General features: G+C 41.7%; 1 protein-coding gene across 4 annotated transcripts in view; it reads left to right on the plus strand.

The window, feature by feature from the left end:
• The window catches only part of WWOX (WW domain containing oxidoreductase), a 1,119,552-nt gene that overhangs the window by 56,995 nt on the left and 1,038,233 nt on the right, over positions 1-24,324 (plus strand). For all 4 annotated transcript variants that reach the window (XM_025369939.1, XM_025369941.1, XM_025369940.1 and 1 more), the window contains one exon: positions 6,031-6,137. In XM_025369939.1, the coding sequence (XP_025225724.1) occupies positions 6,031-6,137 (107 nt within the window). The remainder of the gene's footprint in view (positions 1-6,030; positions 6,138-24,324) is intronic.

Below are 24,324 nucleotides of genomic sequence, written 5' to 3' on the forward strand. Positions count from 1 at the left end.
AAGCTCTGAATTAGACTGCCTCTTCTTTTTCCTCCCTCCCCTCTCTTCCCCTCCTCTCCTTTCCCCTTTTTTGAGATGACTTTAAAATATAGATTCATTTTTTTTAAACATACAGAACTTTTCAGTTTTCCATTTCTTCTTGTGGCAACTTTTTTTGTAGTGTTTTTCTAGGAATTTGTCTTTTTTTCCTGTATTGTAAATTCATTGGTATAAAGTTGTTAACCATATCTTAAGATCTTCTTACAGTTCGTAGGATCTGTAGTCCTTTTCTTTATTTTTCATTTTTAAAAACAACTTTATTGAGGTATGATTGACATACAAAAAGCTGTATGTATTTGATGTATAGAACTTGGTAAGTTTGGAGATAAGTATATACCTGTGAAGCCATTATCATAATTTATAAGTACATGATACAATATGGGCACAGTGCCATATGGTAGATCTCTAGGGCTTTTCCATCTGGCATACCTGAAACTTCATACCCTTTGGCTAATACCTCGTTGTTTCTCTCTCTCCCCAGCCCTTCGCAACCACCATTCTATTTTTTGCCTCTGTGAATTTGAGTGTCTTAGATTCCTCATATAAATTGTATCATATAGTATTTGTCCTTCTGTGTCTGGCTTATTTCACTTAGCATAATGTCCTTCAGGTTCATCCATGTTGTTGCAAATAGCAGAATTTCCTTCATTCCTAAGGCTGAATAATATTCCATTGTGTGTGTGTGTGTGTGTGCGCGTGTGTGTGTGTGTATGTGTGTCTTCCACATTTCCTTTATCCATTCATTCATCAGTAGAAATCTAGGCTGCTTCCATGTCTTGGCTAGTATGAATAACGCTACAGTGAACATGAGAGGGCAGACATATCATTGTGATCCTGATTGGAGTTCCTTTGGATGTGTATCCAGAAGTGGGATTGCTGGATCCTAATGCAGCAATTTTTAATTCTATGTTTAGTTTTTTGAGGAAACTCCGTACTGTTTTTCATAGTGGCTGCACCAATTTACATTCCACTAAGAAATGGAAGTTTCTCACGCGCAAGGAGTCTCTTGTTTCCACACCCTCAACCACACTTGTTATCTTTCATTTCATGATGAGAACCATCTTAACAGGTGTGAGATGACATCTCACTGTGGTTTCAATTTGCATTTTCCTGAAGATTAGTGCATTTTCCACTTTTCATACACTTGGCCATTTGTATGTTTTCTTTGGAGAAATGTCTGTTCGGTTCCTTTACTTGTTTTTAAGATCTGTGTTTTTTTTTTTTTTTTTTTTTTGGCTGTTGGGTTTTAGGAGTTCCTTATATATTTTGGATATGAACACTATCAGTTATGAGGTTTGCAAGGGTTTTGTTTTTACTATTTTGTAGCTTGCCCTTTCAGTGTCTTGATGGTTTTCTTTAATGTGCAGAAGCTTTTTAGTTTTATGTAATCTCACTAGTCTGGTTTTGCTTTTGTTGCTTATGCTTTAATGTGACCTAATGATGTCCTTTTATTCATCCCCGATATTGGTCGTTCGTGCCCTCTCTTTCTGTGTCTGTCTCTCTCTCTGTCAGTCTTGCTAGCCCTTTATCAATTTTATTAGTCTTTTCAATTAACAGACTTTTAACTTCTTTTTTTCTCTGTATTTTATGTTTGTTTTAGATTTATAAGTTTCTCCTTTCTCCTTTCTCCTTGTATTTCCATCATTCTGCTTTCTTTAGGCTTAGTGTGCTGGGTTATTTTCCTAAGGTAATGGATGCTTAGATCATCTTCTTTTGTTTCTTTTTTTATTTTCTTGAAACAGGATCTCGCTCTGTCACCCACACTGGAGTGAAGTGGCATGATCATCCTCCTGAGTAGCTGGGACCACAGGTGTGCACCACCACACCCAGCTAATTTTTTGTAGAGACGTAATTTTGCCGTGTTGCCCAGGCTGGTCTCGAACTCCTGGGCTCAAGTGATCTACCCACCTCGGCTACCCAAATTGCTGGGATTACAGCCATGAGCCACTGTGCCTGGCCTTCTTTTTAATATATGTAGTTAAGGCTGTAGATTTTCTTTTAACCATGGCTTTAGCTATACTCCATAAGTTTGTATATATGTTTGTAATTATTGAGTTTAAAATATTTCTAACTTTCATTGTAATTTTTTGAGCCATAATGTCTTATTTATTTATACATATATTTCCAGAAAGGATAATTTTCTGGGATCTTGTTATTGATTTATAATTTAATTCCATTGCGATCAAAGACCATGCTCTCTAATTTTAATCTTTTGAAATTTGTTGAGACTTGCTTTTGGCCCTGCAAATCATCAGTTTTTGTAAGTATTCTTGAAGTACTTGAGTATATTTTGCTGTTGTTTTCAGCGTTTATCATATTCAATTATTTTCAGTATATCAATTAAGTTGTTCAAACCTTCTATATACTTTGTGTTTGGCTGCTTATTTTATCTGCTACTAAGAGGGGTATGTTAAAATCTTCCATTATAATTGTGAATTTCTCCATTTATTCTCCTGATTCTGTCAATTGTTGACATATATGGGAGGCTCTATTATTAAGTACATATAAATTTAGAATTGTCATGTATTCTTGGTGGATTGAAATTTACCATTGTGAAATGGTCAGTGCTTTCTCTTGTAATGCTTCTTGCTTTAGAGTCTCCTTTTTCTGAAATTAGTATAGCTGCATCAGATTTCTTTTGGCCCACATTATACCGTATATATTTTCCATTCTTTTACTTCGATTTTTTTATCCTTGTGTTTAAAGGTACAAAACATAATGCACATTCTTTTATAAGGAGAATATATAGATATATATGTTTTCTTCAGTCTGACAACTTTTTTCTTTTAATTGCTGTCTTTAGGCCATTTATATTTAATGTAATGACAGAGATATTTGGGTTTGGGCTTAAATATACCACCTTATTATTGGCTTCCTGTTAAGTTATTCTATATTCTTCTTTCTTCTCTCTTTCTTTCTCTTTTTCTTTCTCTTTCCTTTCTTTCTTTCATTTAAATTGAGACAGGGCCTTGCTCTGTCACCCAGGCTAGAGTTCAGTGGCATGGTCATAGTTCACTGTGACCTTGAACTCTTGGACTCAAGCAATCTCCCCATGTCAGCCTTCTGAGTAGTTGGGACTACAGGTCCTGCCACCACACCTGGCTATTTCTTTTTTAATTTTAATTTTTGTAGAGACAGAGTTTTGCTATGTTGCCCAAGCTGGTCTCAAGTGATTCTCATGCCTTGGCCTCCCAAAGTGCTAGAATTACAGGCCACTGTACCTAGTCATCTTCTCTCCTTTCTTGCCTTTTTATCATTCGACTTTTCTTCTCCATTAGCTTGTTAAATTTGTAGAGATTTACAGCTTGCATCTTTGACTTATTAAAATGTAATATAAATCAGTATTATATCACTTCCTGGAGAAGACAAGAACCTTAGGAAGCTTTACTTCCATTACTCACCTCCTAAGTTAAGCATTATTATTATTATTATTATTATTGATATAGTAATTTTTGCTATATATTTCAAAACTCATAGAGTTTACTACTCTTACCATTTGAATCTTAACATATCGTTACCCTTTATGTTGCTCTTTGTTACTTTCTGCGTCTCTGGGTTTATAGCTGGGGTCATTTTCCTCCTTCCTGAAGAGCATCCTTTAGTGTCTCCTGCAGTGTGGGTCTATAGGCGACACTCGGTGTAGTGCAGGTGATAAACAAAAAGCAGCTTTCGTTTGCTGAAAATTTTTGTTCTCCTCCTTTCTTTTTCTTTTTCTTTCTTTTTTTTTTTTTTGAGATGGAGTCTTGCTCAGTCCCCCAGGCTGGAGTGCGGTGGTGCAATGTCCGCTCACTGCAAGCTCCGCCTCCTGGGTTCACGCCATTCTCCTGCCTCAGCCTCCCGAGTAGCTGGGACTACAGGTGCCCCTCGCCACTACGCCCGGCTAGTTTTTTTATTTTTTTTTTTTAGTAGAGACGGGATTTCACCGTGTTAGCCAGGATGGTCTCGATCTCCTGACCTCATGATCCGCTTGTCTTGGCCTCCCAAAGTGCTGGGATTACAGGCGTGAGCCACCGCGGCCGGCCTCCTCCTTTATTTTTCAAGAATATTTGTACTAGGTATAGAATTCTAAGATGAAAGTTTTATTTCTTTCAGCTGTGACTTCCATCATTTTCCTTAGAGGTATAACTATCAGTCTTGTAGCTACTGGTCTCTAACTACTTCTAAAACTATCTGCAGTTTTTAGCAGTTTACTCTGATGTGCCTTGGTTTGACATGTATGTGTATATGTGTGTGTCTACACACACATACACACATACGGGTATACACCCACATATATATTTCTGTTTGCGGCTCACATAGACATAAATATATATATATACACATATATTTCTGCTTGTGGCTTGCACATATATATACACATACATATAGACACACACATATATACCTGTCAACACATACACATATATATTTCTGCTTGTGGCTCTGGATAATTCTTGAATTTGTGGCTGTATATCTGTCATTGAGTTTGTAACATTGTCAGCCATTCTGTCTTCAAATATTGCTTATCTTAATCTATTTCACTTCTTTTGGAACTCAAATTACATGTATGTGTAAGAGCATAGGAGAATGTGTTTCATATGTCTCTTCAGTGCTTTGCTTTACTGCATTAGTTATGTTTTTCTTTTTATGCTTCACTTTGGATTTTTTTTAACTTATTTTATAGTTTCCTTAATCTTGTCATCAGCTATGTCTCGTATTCTGTTAACCTATATGTTGAATTGTTAATTACTCTTATTGTGTTTAAGTTTCAGAATATCTGTTTGATTTTTTTTATTGTTTCTAATTCCCTGGCAGAATTCTCCATCTTGCCTTTTTGTTCCTTGAACCTATCAGTCAGAGTTATTTCAATCACTGTTTCTGAATAACTTGATTAGACAGATCTCCTGTGCATTTATTTCCATTTTTTTCCCCTCTGGCTTTGGTGAAGTTTTGTCTTTTTGTATGCTTAGCTATTTTGTTTGAATGTCTGAGAGTTTATGTGAGTATTTGAAATAATTATAGTGGTAATTTGAGACGCTAGATAATGGTATCTTCCTCCAGAGAATATTTTCTTTTGCTACTGGAAATTGGATAGATAGGGACTGATCACTTTAATCAAACCAGGAATTGAAATGGCCTGAAGCTGAGTTTCCAGTCTTGTGAAGTCTGGACTGTCTCTTGTTATTACAGCGAGGGTATAACTCTTTAGGGTCCCAACCAAAGGTTTGGTGTGTGTACCGTGGCCCTTTCCTGGTGAGTCCTGAGCTCAAATTTGGGTCTTTTTCCCTGTTATAAAATTGCCAAAAGCTCAGCCCGTCTTCTCAGGCTTCCAACCACTATGTTTGGAAATGAAATATGCCTTGAAGGGAAAAAACTGCCAAATGCTGGCCTTGCAATTTTTGCAGATCTTGGCCCCCCAGATTCTCAGTCAGAGTGCCCTCCTGATGCCTTCAAACAGATGTGTGTGTGTGCACCTGTGTTGTTTTGTCCAGCTTTTCTAATTGTTTTAAATAGGAAACGGGGCTAAGAAACCTAGGTGACGTTGGTGGAAGCAGAGGTACTGGGGACACTTACCATAGAGTAGAGCATCAAGTCCTTATCGTGAGCACAGGATCTGGTCATTATTGATGGTTAAATGGCTGGACATGCCGTGAACTCTTCTATGGCTCGGTCTTCATCTTTGAAATCACTGCATCCCTAGGACAAGTTTTCTCACCATCACAGTGTTGACAGTCCGGGCCAGATAATTCTGTGTTGTCGGGGGCTGACCTGTTCATGGTAAGATGTTTTGTAGCATGCCTGGCCTTTGCCCACTAGATGCCAGTAGGACTCTACCCCACAACTGTGGCCACTGAAAATGTCTCCAGACATTTGTACCTGTCCCCTGGGGGTCAAAATCACCCCTGGTTGAGAACCTGGCGTAATGTAAGTGGTGCTCCGATAAAGGCCATTCAACATGACTCACTATGTTGATGTTATGTTTTCTAACACTGACTTTCCTTTAAACCATAGGGTTTGAAACTGCCAAGTCTTTTGCCCTCCATGGTGCACACGTGATCTTGGCCTGCAGGAACATGGCGAGGGCGAGTGAAGCAGTGTCACGCATTTTAGAAGAATGGGTAAGCGCTTGACTGTTGTTTTTTTTTTTTTAATTGTCAAATACACATGCCGGGCTAACCACATGGAGATTTTAGTGCAGTGTGTAAAGTTTATTGGTCTTGGAATCATGTCTTTGTTTTTAAAGTCATCTTCACTTTGTTTGTTTTATGAGTGAAAGCATGAGCAAGTCCATTATTATTCACACATTTGTTTATAGTTCATTGTCAGTGTCATCTGCTTTATTAGTCAGGAGTTTGAGAATGTTTATTCGTTTAATTCATTTATTAAGAAAAATAAAACGTGGTGAACGCCCATAATTGCAACTAGGAGACTGTTATGCTTATGATTTTTAAGATTAGAAAGAAGTAGGCTTTGACTCTATCTCTGATTTCTTACTTTTCTCTGTCTATATAGAAGTTGATGTTGATATGTATCTACATAAATATTTATTGAGGGCTTGCATTAGCCTTGGGACCAAGGATATAGTATCAAATGAAACAGAATCCCTGCCCTCGTAGGCTTACCATCTAGGTAAGAAAAATAGACCATAATCAAGTTTAATATTTACCATAATATTAATAAATAAAGGACAGTAAAGCAGAGGAAGGCGAGGGGAGTGACAGCATGAGCATGCTGGAGTCATCAGCAGGGAGCCTTCCAAAGTTGTCACATTTGATCTGAGACCTGAATGAAGTAGAGGTAAGCCATGCAAATGTCAAGAGAAGTACTCTCATAGCAGTGACAATAGCATATGCAAAGGCTCAGAGGTAGGCACAGGCCTGGAGATTTCAAGGATCATCAGGGAAGCTAGTGTGAGTGTAGATGAATGGACTGGGTAGGAGAGGTGCTCTTGGGGGATGGGTGTCTGGTAGACTCTGAGATAGCGATGAGGAAGACATTAGAGGGTTTGAGCTAGAGAGTGATGTGAGCTGTTTGATTTTTGAAACGTCATTGCACTTTAGCATGAAGTCTAGGCTATGGGTGCTGGGGTCTACTGTTAAGGACAACAGACATTGCCACTGTTTTTGTAGAGCTTTCAGCCTATCGTGAAAGACTAATTTAGTCAAAAAAAAAAAAAAAAAAAGCACAGATCTTATTGTAAACTTGAAAAAACAGTGAGTGGTCATAGGAATCAGTAAGGATGCCAGGGAGTTGGGAGACCTTTGGAGTCCCCAAGGAAGAAGTGATTGAACTAAGATCTCAAGAAAGACCTGAGGAGGGTGGAGAAGGGTCAGATGGGGTAGGGGAATGGCAGGTGCAGAGGCCCTGGGAGGAGGGGGAGGAGGAGACAGAGCAGCGTGTTTGGGAGCAGAGCCTGAAGGGGGCTGGATACACCCTGCAGAGGCCGTCTTCATTTTCGAATGCTGTGAAAGATTTCTTGCCATTTGGAGAAATAGACCACAGTGTACTTAAGAACATTTTTGGTACTCTGGAGTGAAAAGTTATGAAAATACAGAAAAGGAAGATTTATTTCTGCTTTTTCAGTGTATTTATGATGAAATATTTGAAATTCAGTATATTTGAAATGAGCCCTTATCTTGAGCTCACTGGACTTACTATTTTGGGTTAAATATAAAAGAAAGCAGAGTGTTATTTTTTCTGATTATTTTATTGTCTTTCTGACTAAAGTAATAACCTCTAGTAGGTGGGATAGTAGAATCTTTAGAGATGTATCGAGAAGAGTACAAATGGGAATACATGCATCTTATTTGAATCTACATGCAGAATGGAAAGGTGAAAAATGAAATGTGAAAGTGTTTCTTGGTCCTTCTCTTGGAAGGTAAACGTTATTAACTATTTTGTGTCTTCTTCCAGAAAAAGGTTATATATGTACCAGCAAACATACTCACATTCTGTCCTGTACTTTTTTTTTTTAACTTAGTACTACAAGAGATCTCTTATTAGTGCATATAGATCTACTTCATTGTTTTAACTGCTAAATAATATTCCATCATGTGCTTATGCTATAACCAGTCTTCCCTTTGGTGGCCATTTAGGTTGTTGGCATTGTTTTGCTATTTGTTATTCCAAGCAATGGTGTTTCACAGTTCTCTCTTTGTTGCATCATTCTTTCTTACAATTTCATCTGATAGTGGGTCTAAACTATGCGGCTGTGAACATTTTTTATTTACGCATTTGTGAGTAAACGCCTAGGGGAGAAGCTTAGCAGTGGACTCCTTGATTCAAAGAGCATATGCATTTACAATTTTGGTAACAGTTCCTGAGTCATTTTCTTTCTTTCTTTTTTTTTTTTTTTTGAGAGTGAGTTTCACTCTGTTGCCAAGCTGGAGTGCAGTGGCACGATCTCGACTCACTGTAACCTTCACCTCCTGGGTTTAAGCGATTTTCCTGCCTCAGCCTCCCGAGTAGCTGGGACTATAGGCACGCATCACCACGCCCAGCTAATTTTTGTATTTTTAGTAGAGACAAGATTTCACCATGTTGGCCAGGATAGTCTCGATCTTCTGACCTCGTGATCTGCGCACCTAGGCCTCCCAAAGTGCTGGGATTACAGGTGTGAGCCACTGTTCCCGACCTCCCGAGTCATTTTCTTAATCTTGTTGCTCTAATTTCCATTCCCACTGACAGTGTAGACAGACAACTGTTGAGGGCTTGCAGTGTTCTTGGCACTAGCAGGATGGCATGTCAAAATTGTAAAACTCTGCCCATTTGATGTAATATTTGAAACTGGAAAGGTAAAATTCCAGGGACCCTAGTGACACTATAGTAACCTGATTGTACAGTGCCATTCATGTTTAAACCAGTCTTGGAGGAGAATGCTATAGCACAACTGTTTTTGCATCATTAAATTTATCCTCTTCTTTTCTGAGAACACAATATATATGAGAACACGTTCATCTGCATTTATCCTATTTTAATTATCGTTTGATGCTTAGAGCAGAAATTCCTGGACCAGCCCCAATTAGCGATAGGACCTTGGGTAAACCTCTGGATCTATCTGTAGCTTCTGTTTCCTTATCTTTAAGGAAAAAGGTTGGATGGGATGGATGATCTCAAAGACCCACTGTTCAGTCTTTCTTTCTTATATTTTGAGCCATAATTGGGTCCCTGTGCGTCAATTTCAGATGATAGAATTTACTGTTGTATAGTTTTACTCTAACATATAGTACCTTGAGGTAGACTAGTGATCCCAGACTAAGAATTATTGAAAATCATTCACCGTTGGGGACACGGGAAAAGGAAAATGGAACAGAAACAAAACTAATGCATGTGACTCCGAATGTTTAAAATTAGATTTGATAGGTTATAGGCTGGAGAAACTCAACCTGTTCATCATCTCTCATCTGTTCACTTGTTCTCTGTGTATGCCATTATATTGTGTTCCTCATTTCCCCAAGACGATGATTGTGGAAACTCAGATTTAGCACCAGAAACTGTCATTACCATTTCATTCCATTGCACCATTCATACCCTGCAGAGAGGATGTGAAGTCGTAAGGCCTTCTTGCTCTGGTGACCTCTTAGGCTTGGTCTCTGTGTCATCCCCCAACTCCCTGAGGGTTGATATTTGCTGGCCTGCTTCCCTTCAGGCCTTTCCTCACTTCACATCTCTGTGCAAGGATTTCATCTGGCATATCGCTAAATATTACCTTCCTGTGTTTCTCAAGGTCAGTTTGATAGACTCCAGTTTTTGAAGCTGCTGGCCAGCTTGAGCGTATTCATACGTTATCTACAATGAATCATACCAGTTTCGGGGCCGGGAAGGTACTGAAACATATTGGCGCCTCACGGGAGGCTCTCAAAATGATCCAAAGTTTTTTGTTGCAGCAAAAGCTCATTCAGAAGTCTTTGGACCGTTTGGCTCAGCGGAGGCTCTCATGTGCCAAGGCTCCATGGCCATTCTTAGCTCTGCTTCTGGAGATAAGAGTTCATTCCTCCATCCCAAGTTGTTCTTCTCTACCCATTCTTCCTCTTCCTGCCTTCACTGCACATTCCAGGATTGCCATGTTCTAGAACATTCATGTCTGTCTCTTAGCCAGCGGAATGCTATTCTCACATCCACAATGGGACAGCTAACAGCCCTCATTTATCAAATCCCTGTCATGTGCTGTGTCAGGCACTTTATATCCGTTATCCAGGAGGATGCAAAAACGTGGTGCTATTTTTTTTTTTTTTTTTTTTGCATTTTACAGTTGAGCCAAGGGATGGCTCAGAAGGCTGAAGGAACTCACTCAAGTTGCGCAGCTGGTGAGCTCAAAATCAGGCCCCTTGCTTGGTCCATGTGGCTTCCAAACTCCAAGTCTGTCTGCTGCACCCCATGGCCCGTCTTTTCTACTGTGTTTAGTGTCAGTGTTCATACTTTGCAGATTTTGCTTTCAAATTCTCTAGCTGCGGTTTGAGTGATTAATTTCAGGATCCATCCTATTTCTTAGACGAAGCCACTCTGGTCTACCCTATCATCACTTTATATTCAAGATATCCTTTATAGAGCTCTCAAATTACTTTTGGGGAGATGCAGCTACTTAATAAAATATAACTTAAGTGAAAACACATTCCCTATAGAAGTATATTAAGAACCTATATGTAATTACTACGACTACTAATTATTTCATGGGAAAATGCCCTCCTGCTGAGATATTTTAGCTGCTCCAAAGTTAGAAGTAAGAAGAAATGAAAATAATTAAAATAGGATAACATGGACAGTACAGAAGTAAACCACTGTCTTAAAAGGCTAATCCATTTGGCATAATTAAAAAGAGGGAGGGGGGGAGGCGCATCAGCCCCCATTCATGTTTAAATAAAGAAAACGGGACAGTGGGGCTTGTTCCTATGTTGTGGAACAGTGCACAGATGTGATCTACCTCATTCACATCCTTATGTGAATTATACACTGGTGCCCTCACCTCTTAAGACAAGCACCTAATATTTTCCTGTGTATTCCAAGAGGCCAGTGTGGCTGGCAGAATAAGATGTTTTCCTGTTTTCAAGATGGAGTGGACTCTCTTTTATTTAGCAGCGGTGTCTGCATGTTAGGATTCCATGTGAGTTCTCTAAGTCTGGGACAATGATAGGTGTGTCTGATTCCTGCATTACCATGGTTAATTCTTTCCTTTACCCAGTATCTATTGGAGTCGGGCTTCCGTTGCTTTATTTCTCGGGGTCTGGCATATCCCACTCCCTGTCTTGAGCTCTCAGGACCTCCGAGGGACATTGCATGTAAAGAACAAGAGCTTATTAGGTATCAAAATACACTTCATGAACAGCTACGGCAAGACCTTGACATTCCGGTGTAGAGCTCTTGAAAGACCCTAGTGGGTCTCCAAGTTCCTCCTTCTTCTGTTTCTATTAGATTTCTAAATTTTAGTTTCTAAATTTTAGATCCCCGGAACTTGGGATCTAAAACTCTGATCCTGTGGAAGAAGGAGGTAGGGTAGAGTGGGAGCAGATGGACCTGATGTCATCCATCTCCCTACGTTGTTTGCAGTAGGAAAAGGGAAGAGGCTGAGGCTGGGAGGCAGGGGTGGTGGATTGAGAGAGAGGGGAGGGATTGTTATGAGTAACCAGTGTGCCTCATGCATGCCAGGCCCTCACTAGGTCTGTTTAACAGGGAGTGCCGAAGAGCTTCTGTTGGGGACTGGCCGTTAGTATAGCATGGGGCCCAATAAGTGTTGTGAAACATCAGCATCTGCTGGACATTGAGATGGCCACCAGGTTGGGCAGAGAGGGCTGGTATGGGAAGAGGGGCAGGTGGCCCTCTCTTAGAGTTACTATTCAACTCACCCCTGACTTTCCAGAATGTGTCTTGAATCCATTCCCCTCTCGTATGGGAATGGTGACCCAAGGATGTTTGTGATGACCAAAAATGTCTCCAGGCATTGCCAGATGTCTCCTGGGGGTGCAAGTCATCCCCAGTGCATAACCATAGCTGTAAAACATGCCATATTATAGTGGCAACGGTTAGAATCAGATACATCTTATGACCTTGGGCAAGTTTCTTAACTTCTTTAAATCTCAGTTTCTTCATCTGTAAAATGCACATCATCATATCTCCATTGAGAGACATAGGTAGTTCTATTAAACACATTGAGTCTGTGTATATAAAATCTTAACCTATTGTGGAATAAATTAAGTACTCCATTAAATGTTAGCTGCTGCTGTTAATAACAACAATAATAATATTTTCTTCACACGTGAAAGTGCAAAGTGATACTTACTTTTCTTAACCTCTCCAACAGGCTGAAAGAGGAGCTCTGGGGCGGATGTTTATCAGTATGAGTTCCATGGAGTTGCAATGAATTCTTTTTCTGTCTTCATATATTTGGACTCCTGCATTTTAATAGATGTGTATTTAGTTTGTTGATTAGTATTTTCCAGTGTAGCTCATATTAGCACTCAACTGTCATTTGAAAAGCCATCTTAATTATTTATGTGATTGCTTTTTCTTTTGTATTTACAAAGAAATACACTCTGAATATATTTAGGAAAGATGATTAAGGGATTAGTCATCAGGAACAGCAAGCAATGGTTTATATCAAAATGATTATTGAGAAAGCAGAGAGATGAGGGGTAAAAATAAAAGATTTATTAGCCAGAGGTAATAGAATGTGCATGTTTTAGAGGGAGAGCGCATGCTCAGTTGATTGCAGCCACACGGTTTGCTGCTGAAGTGCTGTAATGATTCAGGTTTTCGATAGAGTTGTTACCGGGTCTATATATTTTGTGGGAGTGAAGGCGTAGGGATAGTACTGACAGCATTATGTGATTGCAGCCTCATTGATAAGCATCGGAAATAATGACTTTAACACTATTTTCAGATAGGGAGCACACAGTACCAACCATTATATTAGGCACATGGGCTCAACACTTTGCTGTGCTTTTCATAGATACGGACACCTGTGTTTTCATTTTGTTGTTGTTGTTGATTGCCCTGCCTGGAAACTGCCACACCTGTGTTTTCATGGCGTGATATTAAGGAACGATGAGCCAGGATGCTGAGGAATAAATTGCTCGCACTTTTAAGGACTTCTGCAAAACTCCAGCTACTTTTAGCCTCCTTCAAATTCAGTGACTTTATGAGCTGGTACAGCTTCACTGTTTGTGGAAATTCCCCGCAATCTCCTTTGACACTAAAAGCTTAAGTCCCATGATTTGCCTTTGCAGATGGAAGGCCTTAGCCTTCTTTTATGATATATGTGTCGGGGGGAGGCATGTGGTATGTGGGGTGGGTAATATACGAGCCTCATGCCTGTCTAAGCTGGTGACTTGGCTTGGAAAAGATGATCGTTCGTCAACGCATCGCAAGTCACAGGGCTTATCCCCATTGTTCTGTATGATCTTTAACTAAACAAAAAGATAAACACTATTAATATTATTAATAGTTGTAGATTATTGGGAAGAGTTCATCCTAAATCAGCTGCTAGATTTGTTCCTCATTTCTTTGCTTTACAAATTGTTTTTCTGTATAGTATTGGATTTTCAATAAATAAAGTATGATATAAACAAGTCTGCAAAACAGCAAGGACCATATAAACCACTTGTTCAAATCAATAAGCTCATCCTCACAAAGGAAGGTAAAGTTCTGAAGTTCTTCCTTGGGGCGTTTGCAAAATGTCATATTATTGTCACCTGTAGGTGGGGGGTTGGATATTCATATCTGTCTTTGTACTAGGTACTGTGCTTAGCATTTAACAGTGAAGTGTTTATGTTACGTGTGAAACCCATTGTGCAGATGAGGTAGTTTAGAGGCTGGAAGCGGCATAGGCTTTCCCAGGCTCATACAGCTGGGAGATACCGGGTGGATCCAGGATTTGCAGCTGGTGTGTGGGTGATGCCGGGAGATTGGCCTTTTTCAAGGACTTAGACAAGTATTGTATTCATAGGTTTTTTGCATGTATTTGTATGAATACTTCTGGGTTCCTAATATGAGCGTACCTAAAAAGTACATCCCCTGTGCTTCCTGTAATCTGAGGGAGTTGATGAACATGGGCCAAGGAAGCTCTTCCCCTTCCACTCCAGACTTCCTTTTCAAGTAGTATATAGTGTATTTACTGTTCTACTTCAGTTGTCTATTTGACCTTTCTTGTCACAGGCTCAGGGAAGATTCTTTATCAGATAATAAATTATTCATCCCCCTCATAGACATAATCGGTTGCTAAAATATTCTGAGTTTCCTGTCTCCAGAATACCTAAAACTTGTGCTTGGTACTTATCCTGTAAGTTTTCCATTTCATTTCTCATTCTGAAGATTTTGCACCGACTTAGTCTTGGCTGTTATTCATTGTTCTTTGATCATTGTCTTTGTGTCTTCTCCTTTTTTTTTTTTTTGTTCCTGGCCACCGCTTGTAGTCTTGAACCGAATCTTTCAAACTTTATATCCATTGTAACCTTTGTATAATGAGGGCTGTGATTAACCGCAGAGTTTTAAGGAGTGAAAGTCAAGCATAGGTGGCTGGCTCCGAACCATCACTCCCAATCATGTGAAACCCAAAGCAGATGCATCCTTTCATTAATGTGGGGTCCCCTGAGTTCTTATTAAGCAATTTTGACATAGTTTGAAGAGACAGATTCATCTTCAGATGGTGTTCAGCCAATGGCTGTAAGGCCTGCTTTTGGCCACTCGGCATTTAGGCTCCATTATTTAAGAGGGGAAAAATATACCTGAGACTGTTTTTCGCTTTTATTGTGGGGCATTTAGAGAATCTCAGACTAACAGGTATTCGATTAAACAGAGGAGAAACGGCCCTTGCACGGATAAAACTTCCCTACGCAAGGACAAATAGAGAAACATCTGTAGATGAAGCAGCCAGTCTCAGGCTGGGGCCGCACGCCCTGCAATAGGTTAAGGTTTATTTTAGACAAATATTTAAAATGCAGCTAACTTTTAAATATGCAGACGCAACCCAGTGGAGTAGAGGTAGCCCCAGCTTTGGAGTCATACAGATCTGGGGTTAAATCCCAATGTGAATACTAACTCACTGAGTGTCCCGGGAAAATTTGGTCATCTCTCTCTCTTGCTTCTTGTTTTGAGATAGGGTCTTGCTCTGTCACCCAGGCTGGTGTTCAGTGGCACAAACATGGCTCACTGCAGCCTTGACCTCCTAGTTCAAGCAATCCTCCCGTCTCAGCCTCTCGAGTAGCTGGGACTACAGGCTCTTGCCACCACACCTGACTAATATATATATATATTTTTAATGTAGAGGAGGGGCTTCACCACATTGCCCAGGCCAGTCTCGAATTCCTCTGCTCAGGCGATCCTCCTGCCTGGGTCTCTCAAAGTGCTGGGATTACAGGCATGAACCATCGTGCCTGGTCTCGGTCATCTCTTTGAACCTTGGCTGTTTTACCTGCAGATGCTAATATGACTCTCAGGGTCATCCTGAGGATGAAGTGAAATGACACACATACTCTTTTGTACAGATTCTGGCACATAGTAAAGGTACAGTAAATGGTCGCTGCAGGGGAAGCTAACTTGTCCAATACAGATCCCTAAAATACACTTATAAATCTTGTTGGAGCAGTATTTCTTCTTTGTCTTAGTTCAGGCTGCTATAACAAAAATATCATGCAATGAGTAGCTTAAATATTTATTCCTCACAGTTCTAGAGGCTGGAAGTCCGAGATGAGGGTGCCAACCTTGTTGGGTTCTTAGTGAGGTCCTTCTTTCTGGTTTACAAGTAGCCCTTTTCTTGCTGTGTCCTTATATGGTGGAGAGCTGAGAGGACTTGAGAGAGAGAGAGAGAGAGGGAGAGGGAGAGGGAGAGGGAGAGGGAGCACTGTCTCATGTGTCTTATAAGGGCACTAATCCCTTCATGAGGATTCCACTTTCATCTGATCGCCTCCCAAAGGCCGCATCTCCAACTACCATCACATGGGCTATTAGGGTTTCACCGGAAGAATTTTGGAGAGATGCTGTATTAGTCCATTTTCACGCTTCTGATAAAGACATACCCACGACTGGGAAGAAAAGAGGTTTAATTGGACTTACAGTTCCACATGACTGGAGAGGCTTCAGAATCATGGTGGGAGGCGAAAGGCACTTCTTATATGGTGTCAGCAAGAGAAAAATGAAGAAGCAGCAAAAGTGGAAACTCCTTGATAAATCCATCAGATCTCTTGAGACTTCTTCACTATCTTGAGAATAGCATGGGGAAGACCGGCCCCCAGGATTCAATTACCTCCCCTAGGTCCCTCCTACAACATGTGGGAATTCTGGGAGGTACAGTTCAGGTTGAGATTTTGGTGGGGACACAGCCAAAGCATATCAGACGCAAACATTCAATTCATGGCATTCTACCCCAGCCCTCCAAAATTCATGTTCTTCTGACATGCCAGATACATTTACTACATCCAAATAGCCCCAGAATCTTAACTCATTCCAGCGTCAGCTGTAAAGTCTATGTCTTTTTAATTTTTTTAAATGATCAAAGCACTGGGAAGTAGCCACTTCTCTCTTCAGCTTCCCACCAGTGTGTCAGTTAATAATCTGACTACGGTGGCGGGGCATGGTGGCTCACGCCTGTAATCACAGCAGTTTGGGAGGCCAAGGTGGTCGGATTGCCCGAGTTCAGAAGTTGGTGACCAGCCTGGGCAACACGGTGAAACCCCGTCTCTACTGAAAATACAAAAATTAGCCGGGTGTGGCGGCATGCACCTGTAGTCCCAGCTACTGGGGAGGCTGAGGCAGGAGAATTGCTTTAACCTGGGAGTTGGAGGTTGCAGTGAACCGAGATCAGGCCAGTGCACTTCAGCCTGGGTGACAGAGTGAGACTCTGTCTCAAAAATAATAGTAATAATAATAAAAATAATCTGACTAAGGTTATTAACTATTAAGATATGCTGTGCTAAGGATCAGGGGGCCCCTTCCATCTGTAGAGGGCAGAAGGGTACCTATCATGTCTTCAGTGCCAGTGCCCTGGTATGGAGCTAGCTGGCCTTCCACAGGGGCTGGGGTTAATGCTGGAGGGAAGTAGGGCTGGCAGAGCCTACCCTGTGTTCCTAGGAGGGTTCATCTGTAACTAGTCCCTGACCCTTAGGTGGAAGATGCAGCTACCCCCAAAGTTCTGAAGACCCTATAAAAGGAAGCCTTAGAAGTGGCTGTGATTGTTTCAAAGTCTGTCCACAAATTCTTTGATAATTCTCCTTTCAAGAAGTAGAGGCTAATTCTCCTCCCTTGGAATGTGGGCTGTACTTAGTGACTCACTCTCCATGAATAGAATTTGGCAGAAATGGCAGGGTGTGACTCCTGAGGTAGGTCCTAAAGGCTTCGTGGTTTCTCCTTGCTCACTCTCTTGGATCACTTACCAGTCGCCATGTTGTGAGGAGACTCAAGCAGACCTGAGGAGAGGCCCATGCAACAAGGAATTGAGGCCGCCAGCCATCTGTATGATCCCCCTTGGAATCCTCCAGCCCAGTCAGGCCTTCAGATGACTGAGGCCCTGGCTGATTCATGTCATGAGAGATCCTGAGTCAGAACCACCCAGCAGCTAAACCACTTCTGAATCCCTGACCCACAAAGTTTGGTGAGATACCAAATGGTTACTGTTTTAAGCCACTATGCTCTGGGGGAATTTGTGATGTAGGGATAGATAACTATCACAGGATCCATGGCCTCAAGGGGAGAAGGATCTTTGAGAGAGACTGGACAGTGAGTTCTAAGGACAAGACATGTATACTTACCCAGGAAGCTCCACTGCGTTAAAGGAATCTTAAGTTTCCGGATTGCATCCATCTCCCAGGTCACCTTGTCTGACCTCTCTCCAACACTTTCAAAACATCCCTGATCAGGAATCACGCCGCTTTCGCATAAGCGCCTCTCTCCCCATGCTGCCCATTCCATTGCCGCACACCACTTAATTAGTGAGTTCTCCCTCATATTGATGGCAGAATCTTTCTCCGAGCGTCTTCTATGCACCGGCCCTGGTCCTGCCCTCCGAGTTCCACTGGCTGCCTTCTCATCAGAACCCAGCTAGAACTCACATCTCTCAAATTCCCTAAATAATAAATCCAAAGTTATTGAAGATATTGGGTTACTAAAAGTTGGCAGTGAGACTGGCCCCACTCATTTCTTTGTAACCCCTGTGCCTCTTTTTATTATTGAAGCTTGGGATGCACTTGGTAAGGCTAGGCAGCTGGGGAGCATGCAGACTCAGGAGCCAAGACCCGCCTTGCCTTCTCTGAAGTTAATGAATCAGCGTGAATGAAGATCACAGTCTTCTTTTAAATGGCAGAGGAACAGTGCACTTACTTACCGACAGTTCTCAGATTCTAATTGTTCCGACTACAATGCGTCCTGTAAACCAGGTAGCTGGGAGAAACTTCAATGCGTCTTTGTAATGGCTTTGTTGTTGTTTATTGAGAGGGACTAATTAACTTTGATTATTGCACTAATATTATGGCACTTTGACAGCCCTTCAGATTTATGACTCTGGGAAAATAAACAAATGAAATGCAGGTGCTGGAGCAGAAAGAATAAGTTATTACTGAACTTTAATTACTTGGAATGCATAGCCAGGAGAGAATTAGTTGATGAATTACAGGATGCTTAAAATCTACATCAAATTGTAAGCAATAAGAAGATAAAAATAAAAAGGAAGGGGGCAGGAAGGGTGCTATTTTTAAGTCAGGAAAGGATAGGATGTATTTGCAGTGGTCTTCGTGGTGTTTCATTGATTAATCTCTGTGGTCTCCAATGCTGCAGATACGTACATGGTGCTACTCAAAGCATGGTCCCTGCCCTGCAGCATCAGTGTCACTGGAGAGCTTGTTGGAAATGCAAATTCTTGAGCCCCACCGCAGACCTGCTAGGAAGGAATCTCTGGAGGTGGGGCCCAGCCATCTGTGGTTTGCAATTACTCCAGGAGATTCTGATATCTGCAAAAGTTGAGAAGCATGGCTTAACATTCTCATGCAGCTTGCTTTTTCTTTTATAAAAGGGCGGGTACACATTTTTGTCTTTGCTTATGAAAATCAAATGTTTTCCCAACCCAGTTTACCAACTAGCTCCCAAATTTTCAGGCTATTTTAAAAATTGACTGAAATTTAAAACTTCTGGGAAATTTTAATTTATCCAACATCTATTACATGCTAGGTAGAGTGGGTGACATAAGATAGTCTAGAAGGACTTTGCTAATGAGGTGATACCTCTAAACTGTCATCGATGCCAGCACCTGGGTAGTGTGGTAAGAGTGATACTCTCATGACTCATGAAAGATGGTCTCCCCACGTGCTTCAGAGCAAGATTGTTGCGGGAGGAAGTACTGGGGGACTGTGATCAGCCCCCATGGCGAGGGTGCATCTGGAGCAGGAGGAAGGGCATCCACAGAGTGTGAGTAGTTTGCCCTGGGAATGGAGATTGAGGCTTGGATGTGGTGTCGGGGAAAGGGCAGGAAGCTGCTCTATGAGGCCAGATCATTCAGGGCCTTGGATTCCAGTCTTAGGAGAATAGACTTTATTCTCTAGGTCCTGGCAGCCATCACTGTGAGTCTGAGTGGTGGTGATACAGTCCATACTCAGTGATTCAGATAGACAGACATTTGGGCTGAGTTAGGGAGGGGTGTCGGGGTCCGGAGACTCTGTTGGCCTGTTGGCCACGGTCCTGTTCAGCTGTGGTTGAAATGGGCGCAAAGAGCAGAAAAGGACGAGACGGGGGCTGAACAGCCTTGCTTAGTTCCTGACATTCAAGGAAGAACTTTAACATCCATCCACTGAGCCTCAAAGGTTAAAAATAATCATCCCTTTCAATAGTTCCTGTCGTGAGGACCATTAACAAATTATAGGAGAAAGTATTCCTCCCTTGTAGAAAGTCCATGAAAATGGACATGTGTTTACTTATCTGCAACCCTGTCTTAGGAGGCGGGTGATGAGACACTTTACTATTTGAATCAGGAAGTGTTGACAGTGAAGGGAGGAGCTCTTCATAATTATACCCAGAGAGCAGGCAAGACAGCCCCATGCAAGTGGCCTGGCCTGGCTGGATTTGGTACAGAGGGGATTAGGGCAGATTCAGACCTCTCTGGCCCCCCGTCCCTGCACTTCTGGGCTGTTTGCCGGTACTAAGCACTTTTCCTTTTTAAGATGTTGCTGTTTCCATTCCTGCAGAAGCTCAGCCAGCCACCAGCCCAAAATTGTCTCTCTTTATTGGAAAGTTGGAAATGTCACTGTGACCCCACAGCCCTTGTTGTCAAGCAGGCTGCTAATCTTTTATTCTAGAGCGTCTTTCATCTGATTTCCTCTACCATCTGGAACCTTCTGGATTCTTCCTCTTATGGGTAGTGATGGGCACTTTAGGAGTAGGAATGCATTTCAATGCTAGACCACATCCTTTCATACCCAGAATTTGCATAGTGACATTTAAAAATAGCAGGCCAGGCACGGTGGCTCATGCCTGTAATCCCAGCAGTTTGGGAGGCCAAGGTGGGCGGATCACTTGAGGTTAGGAGTTCGAGACCAGCCTGGCAAACATGGTGAAACCCCGTCTCTACTAAAAATACAAAAATTAGCCAGTCGTCGTGGAGCACGCCTGTAATCCCAGCTGCTCAGGAGGCTGAGGCAGGAGAATCCCTTGAACCCGGGAGGCAGAGGTTGCAGTGAACCAAGATTGCACCACTGCCTTCCAGCCTGGGCGACAGAGTGAGATTCCATGTTCAAAAAAAAAAAGCGGTCATTTTAGAACTGCTTTCTGTTTGGGATGGTTTACCTCGGGTTTAGTTTATAAATGTGGATAACCGAGAGCTGGTCAAATGTTTACCTGGGGCCGTGGGCCATTTTGTATCGTTGGAGAAGAAGCCAGGGCACTTGGCAGGGGTGTTAATGATGATAATCAGGCAGCGGGGTGGGGCCGCTGTTTTGTGGCATCCTCAAAGACTTGCCAACGTAGACGTTTTTGGGGAGACAGAAACACAGAAATAATTCTGCAATGCTTTAAAGAATCTGTTAGAAATAAAGTTTCTTTTAGTCATGTATGATCCATTGGGCTTTATATAACTTTCAGCCATTGCTTTGCGGGGACAACAAAGATGTGAGCAAATTTATGCAAACCTAATAGGATGAAAAATTGAGGTATGAATTAATAAAGTCATCTGTCCTTCTGGAGAGAGTTATGAATTAACAGATTGCATTTGGGTGTACTGTGGTTGTAAAAAGGTAACATTTTCAGATTGGAAAGGAATTTCTGAGATCATCCAATTTAAGTTCCTCCACTTGACAGACAAGAAAACTGAGGCCCACAGTAGTTAACTTAAGCAATTAATTTATTCTAGTTAACAATTAATTCTGTCTGCAGAACAGGAATATGGCCTCCGACACTTCATGCTTAATTGGATGGCTTATTAAAGTCTTATTTTTATGGTAATGATGATGGTGATAATAATAATAATAGTAGCTAGCGTTGTGTTCCAGTGCTAAGCACTTTAAATGCACGAATTCAGTTCATCTTTATGACAACACTATGAGATAGCTAATATTATGAATCCTATTTTCAGATGAAAAGGCTGAGGCTCAGGGAACAAACAGCAGAGAGATGAAACGCCACAGTGACGTCTAGGTTCAAACAGCAGCAGAGGTGCAACGCCATAAGGATGTAGAAGCCTTGCTTGTTCCTTTTAGTATAACCCCAGTGAATAGCATCGTGCCTGGTCCGTTGGAGGGATTTGGTAAATATTTATTGAGTGAGTGAGAGGGTAAAATAGCTGAGCCATGCGAGTTATAACCTGGGCAGCAGTAATCCTGCCGTTGTAGGAAGGGTCAGATCGGCTGGTTGGTTTTTGGCAAGCAGACCAGCAGAAGGTGCAAATAACTTGACGTGTTTTCCTAAGTGCTGAGCTGTGTGAATTGGTTTCATGTTGATGCTACTGAAGTCTCCCCTGTTCATCATCTGCCTTGTAGCTTGTTGAAGAAAGAGTCCTTATTTACAGTCTATTATGTTAAGCATATTTTATTCCTGTTATTTGAAAATGACCCATCCTGATTTGGAAAATCTCTAGCTTGCCTGCTCATTCTGGAGCAGTGGGAGCCGGCTGTGATGCAGAGTGGACTCATAAACCACTCCTAAACTCAAAAATCTTGATTTTGAGGGACAAAAACCTGGGTCTTTAGGTAGAATGAGCAGCTTACAAGGCTGCACCCAAGAGTAGGGGGCGTACGTTAGGGCTAGTGGGTAAATCCAGCTGTATGCAAGAGTTGGGGACATACATTAGCCCTAGTGGGTAACTCTAGCTGCACCCGAGAGTAGGGGGTATATGTTAGGGCTACTTGGTAAATCCAGTTGCACCTGAGAGTTGGGGCATATGTTAGGGCTAGTGGGTAAACCCAGCTGCACCCGAGAGTAGGGGCATATGTTAGGGCTAGTGGGTAAACCCAGCTGCACCCGAGAGAGGGGGTATACATGAGTGCTAGTGGGTAAATCCAGCTGTGCATGAGAGTAGGGGTCATACCTTAGGGCTAGCGAGTAAATCCAGCTGCGCCCAAGAGTTGGCGGCATACGTTAGGGCTAGGAGGTAAACCCAGCTGCACCCCAGAGCAGGGGTATACATGAGTCCTAGTGGGTAAATCCAGCAGACGTCCGGGCTGTGCTTGAGGGTGTCATCGAGAGAGAGAAGGTTGATCCGAAGTTAGTAAAGCCTTTAAAAATTAAAAGGCCTGAGGTGATGATAGGGTTTTGAGGTAAGTATAAAAACCTTCTTGTTTTCTCCTACTTAAAGCTGAAAACCCCGCTGGGGTTGGCTTTGCTTCTAATATCCTTCTTCCTTTTTGTTTCATAAGTAATTGTCCTGAAGCCTATCAGGATAAATGTATACTGAAAGGTAAATTAATGAGAGAGATACAGAGAGATAGACACAGAGAAGAGACAGAGGTACAGAGAAAGAGAGACACACAGGGGATGTGGAGACACAGAGGAGGGACAGAAAGACAGAGACACAGAGAGAGAGAGAGAGAGAGAAACCTGTCTGGCAGTGTTTTTATTTTTGTGAGGTTTTTAGTGCCTGGCTTTGCATGATGGTGGTGGTGGTGGTCGGGGAGGGGGTGCTGATGACTGTTTTCAGCGTTCTCTGATCATTTCTTGCTTAGAAAGGAGGAAATTAGAATTGTTGAGCTATGATTTGTTTTAATCAGAAAGAAATTGTCTAACATAAATCTCTTCGTGAGCCCTGGAAAAGCCCTAAAGCGGCCAGGAAAAAAATATCAATACTTTGCAAAGGAGGAATGATTGTTCCAATTCGTGGCTTAATTGACTTTAAGCCTTAATGAAACTCAGGCCAGAGCGGGCGGTGCACTCCGTGGCTGGGATCCACGGTGAAATCGACACTGGGAGAGGAGGAATTTAGGGTGGTAATTTGGTTCTTTGCTATTGATGAAATTTTCTAATTGACTGGGGCTACTTAATACCAGATAATATTTTTTTTTCTTGCTATAAAGAGAGTGAATTTGTTTTTTCTGACAAACACAGTAATTTATTTTAAATTACAGCTTTTTCTATTGGAAGCATTCATTTATGTTAGATTATTGTTCCCTGAGTGGAATTTCACTGATGCCGTATAATTAAATATAGATTTTTTAAAAAGATAGTATATATTTTAGATGTATAAGTGGATAAACTGGAGGTATGGAAGGTCTTTATTTAAGGAGAATAAATAGCCCACCCCGTCAACACGATGGGCCTTGGAAAGGACTCATTTTGCCTCAGCGAGTTCCTCTTCCGCACCAGGCTCCACTTACGGAAGGACTGCAAAGATTTACTAATGTCATCAGTCTGAAAGGATTGAGCTATAAAATGTGTTATGAGGGCCTAAGCAACACATCTGGAATTTAGCCTTCCCGGGTTCAAATCCTGTTTATGCCACTTACGAAAACCATGCGACTTTCACTTGTTCTTATTGCCTCAGTTTCCTCATCTGTGACTTGGGGATGATAATAGTACTGGGATCACAAAATTGTTGTGAAGATGAACTAAAGTGCTAATGTAAAATGTTCATGATGGTGCGCGACTACTGGCAACGGTACCTAGCGTGTGCTTTCCAAGTGCTGGCAAAAAAAAAAAAAAAAGAAAATAATTGCTTGGGGCCCCTCAGTGGTCTGACCCTTGCCTACCTGTCTGGGCTCCTGTTTGGCCATTCTCTTTCTTGTTCCAACCCTATCAAACTCACTGCTGTTGCCAAAGCTTCCTGTCTGTCTGTGTGTTGGCACAGACTATGTCCTCTGCTTGGAAGGATCTCAGCTAAGCTTGTCCTCCCCACATCTGCCTCTGTATCCT

This window comes from Theropithecus gelada, chromosome 20 (genome assembly GCF_003255815.1).
Source record: "Theropithecus gelada isolate Dixy chromosome 20, Tgel_1.0, whole genome shotgun sequence".
Classification (NCBI taxonomy): domain Eukaryota; kingdom Metazoa; phylum Chordata; class Mammalia; order Primates; family Cercopithecidae; genus Theropithecus; species Theropithecus gelada.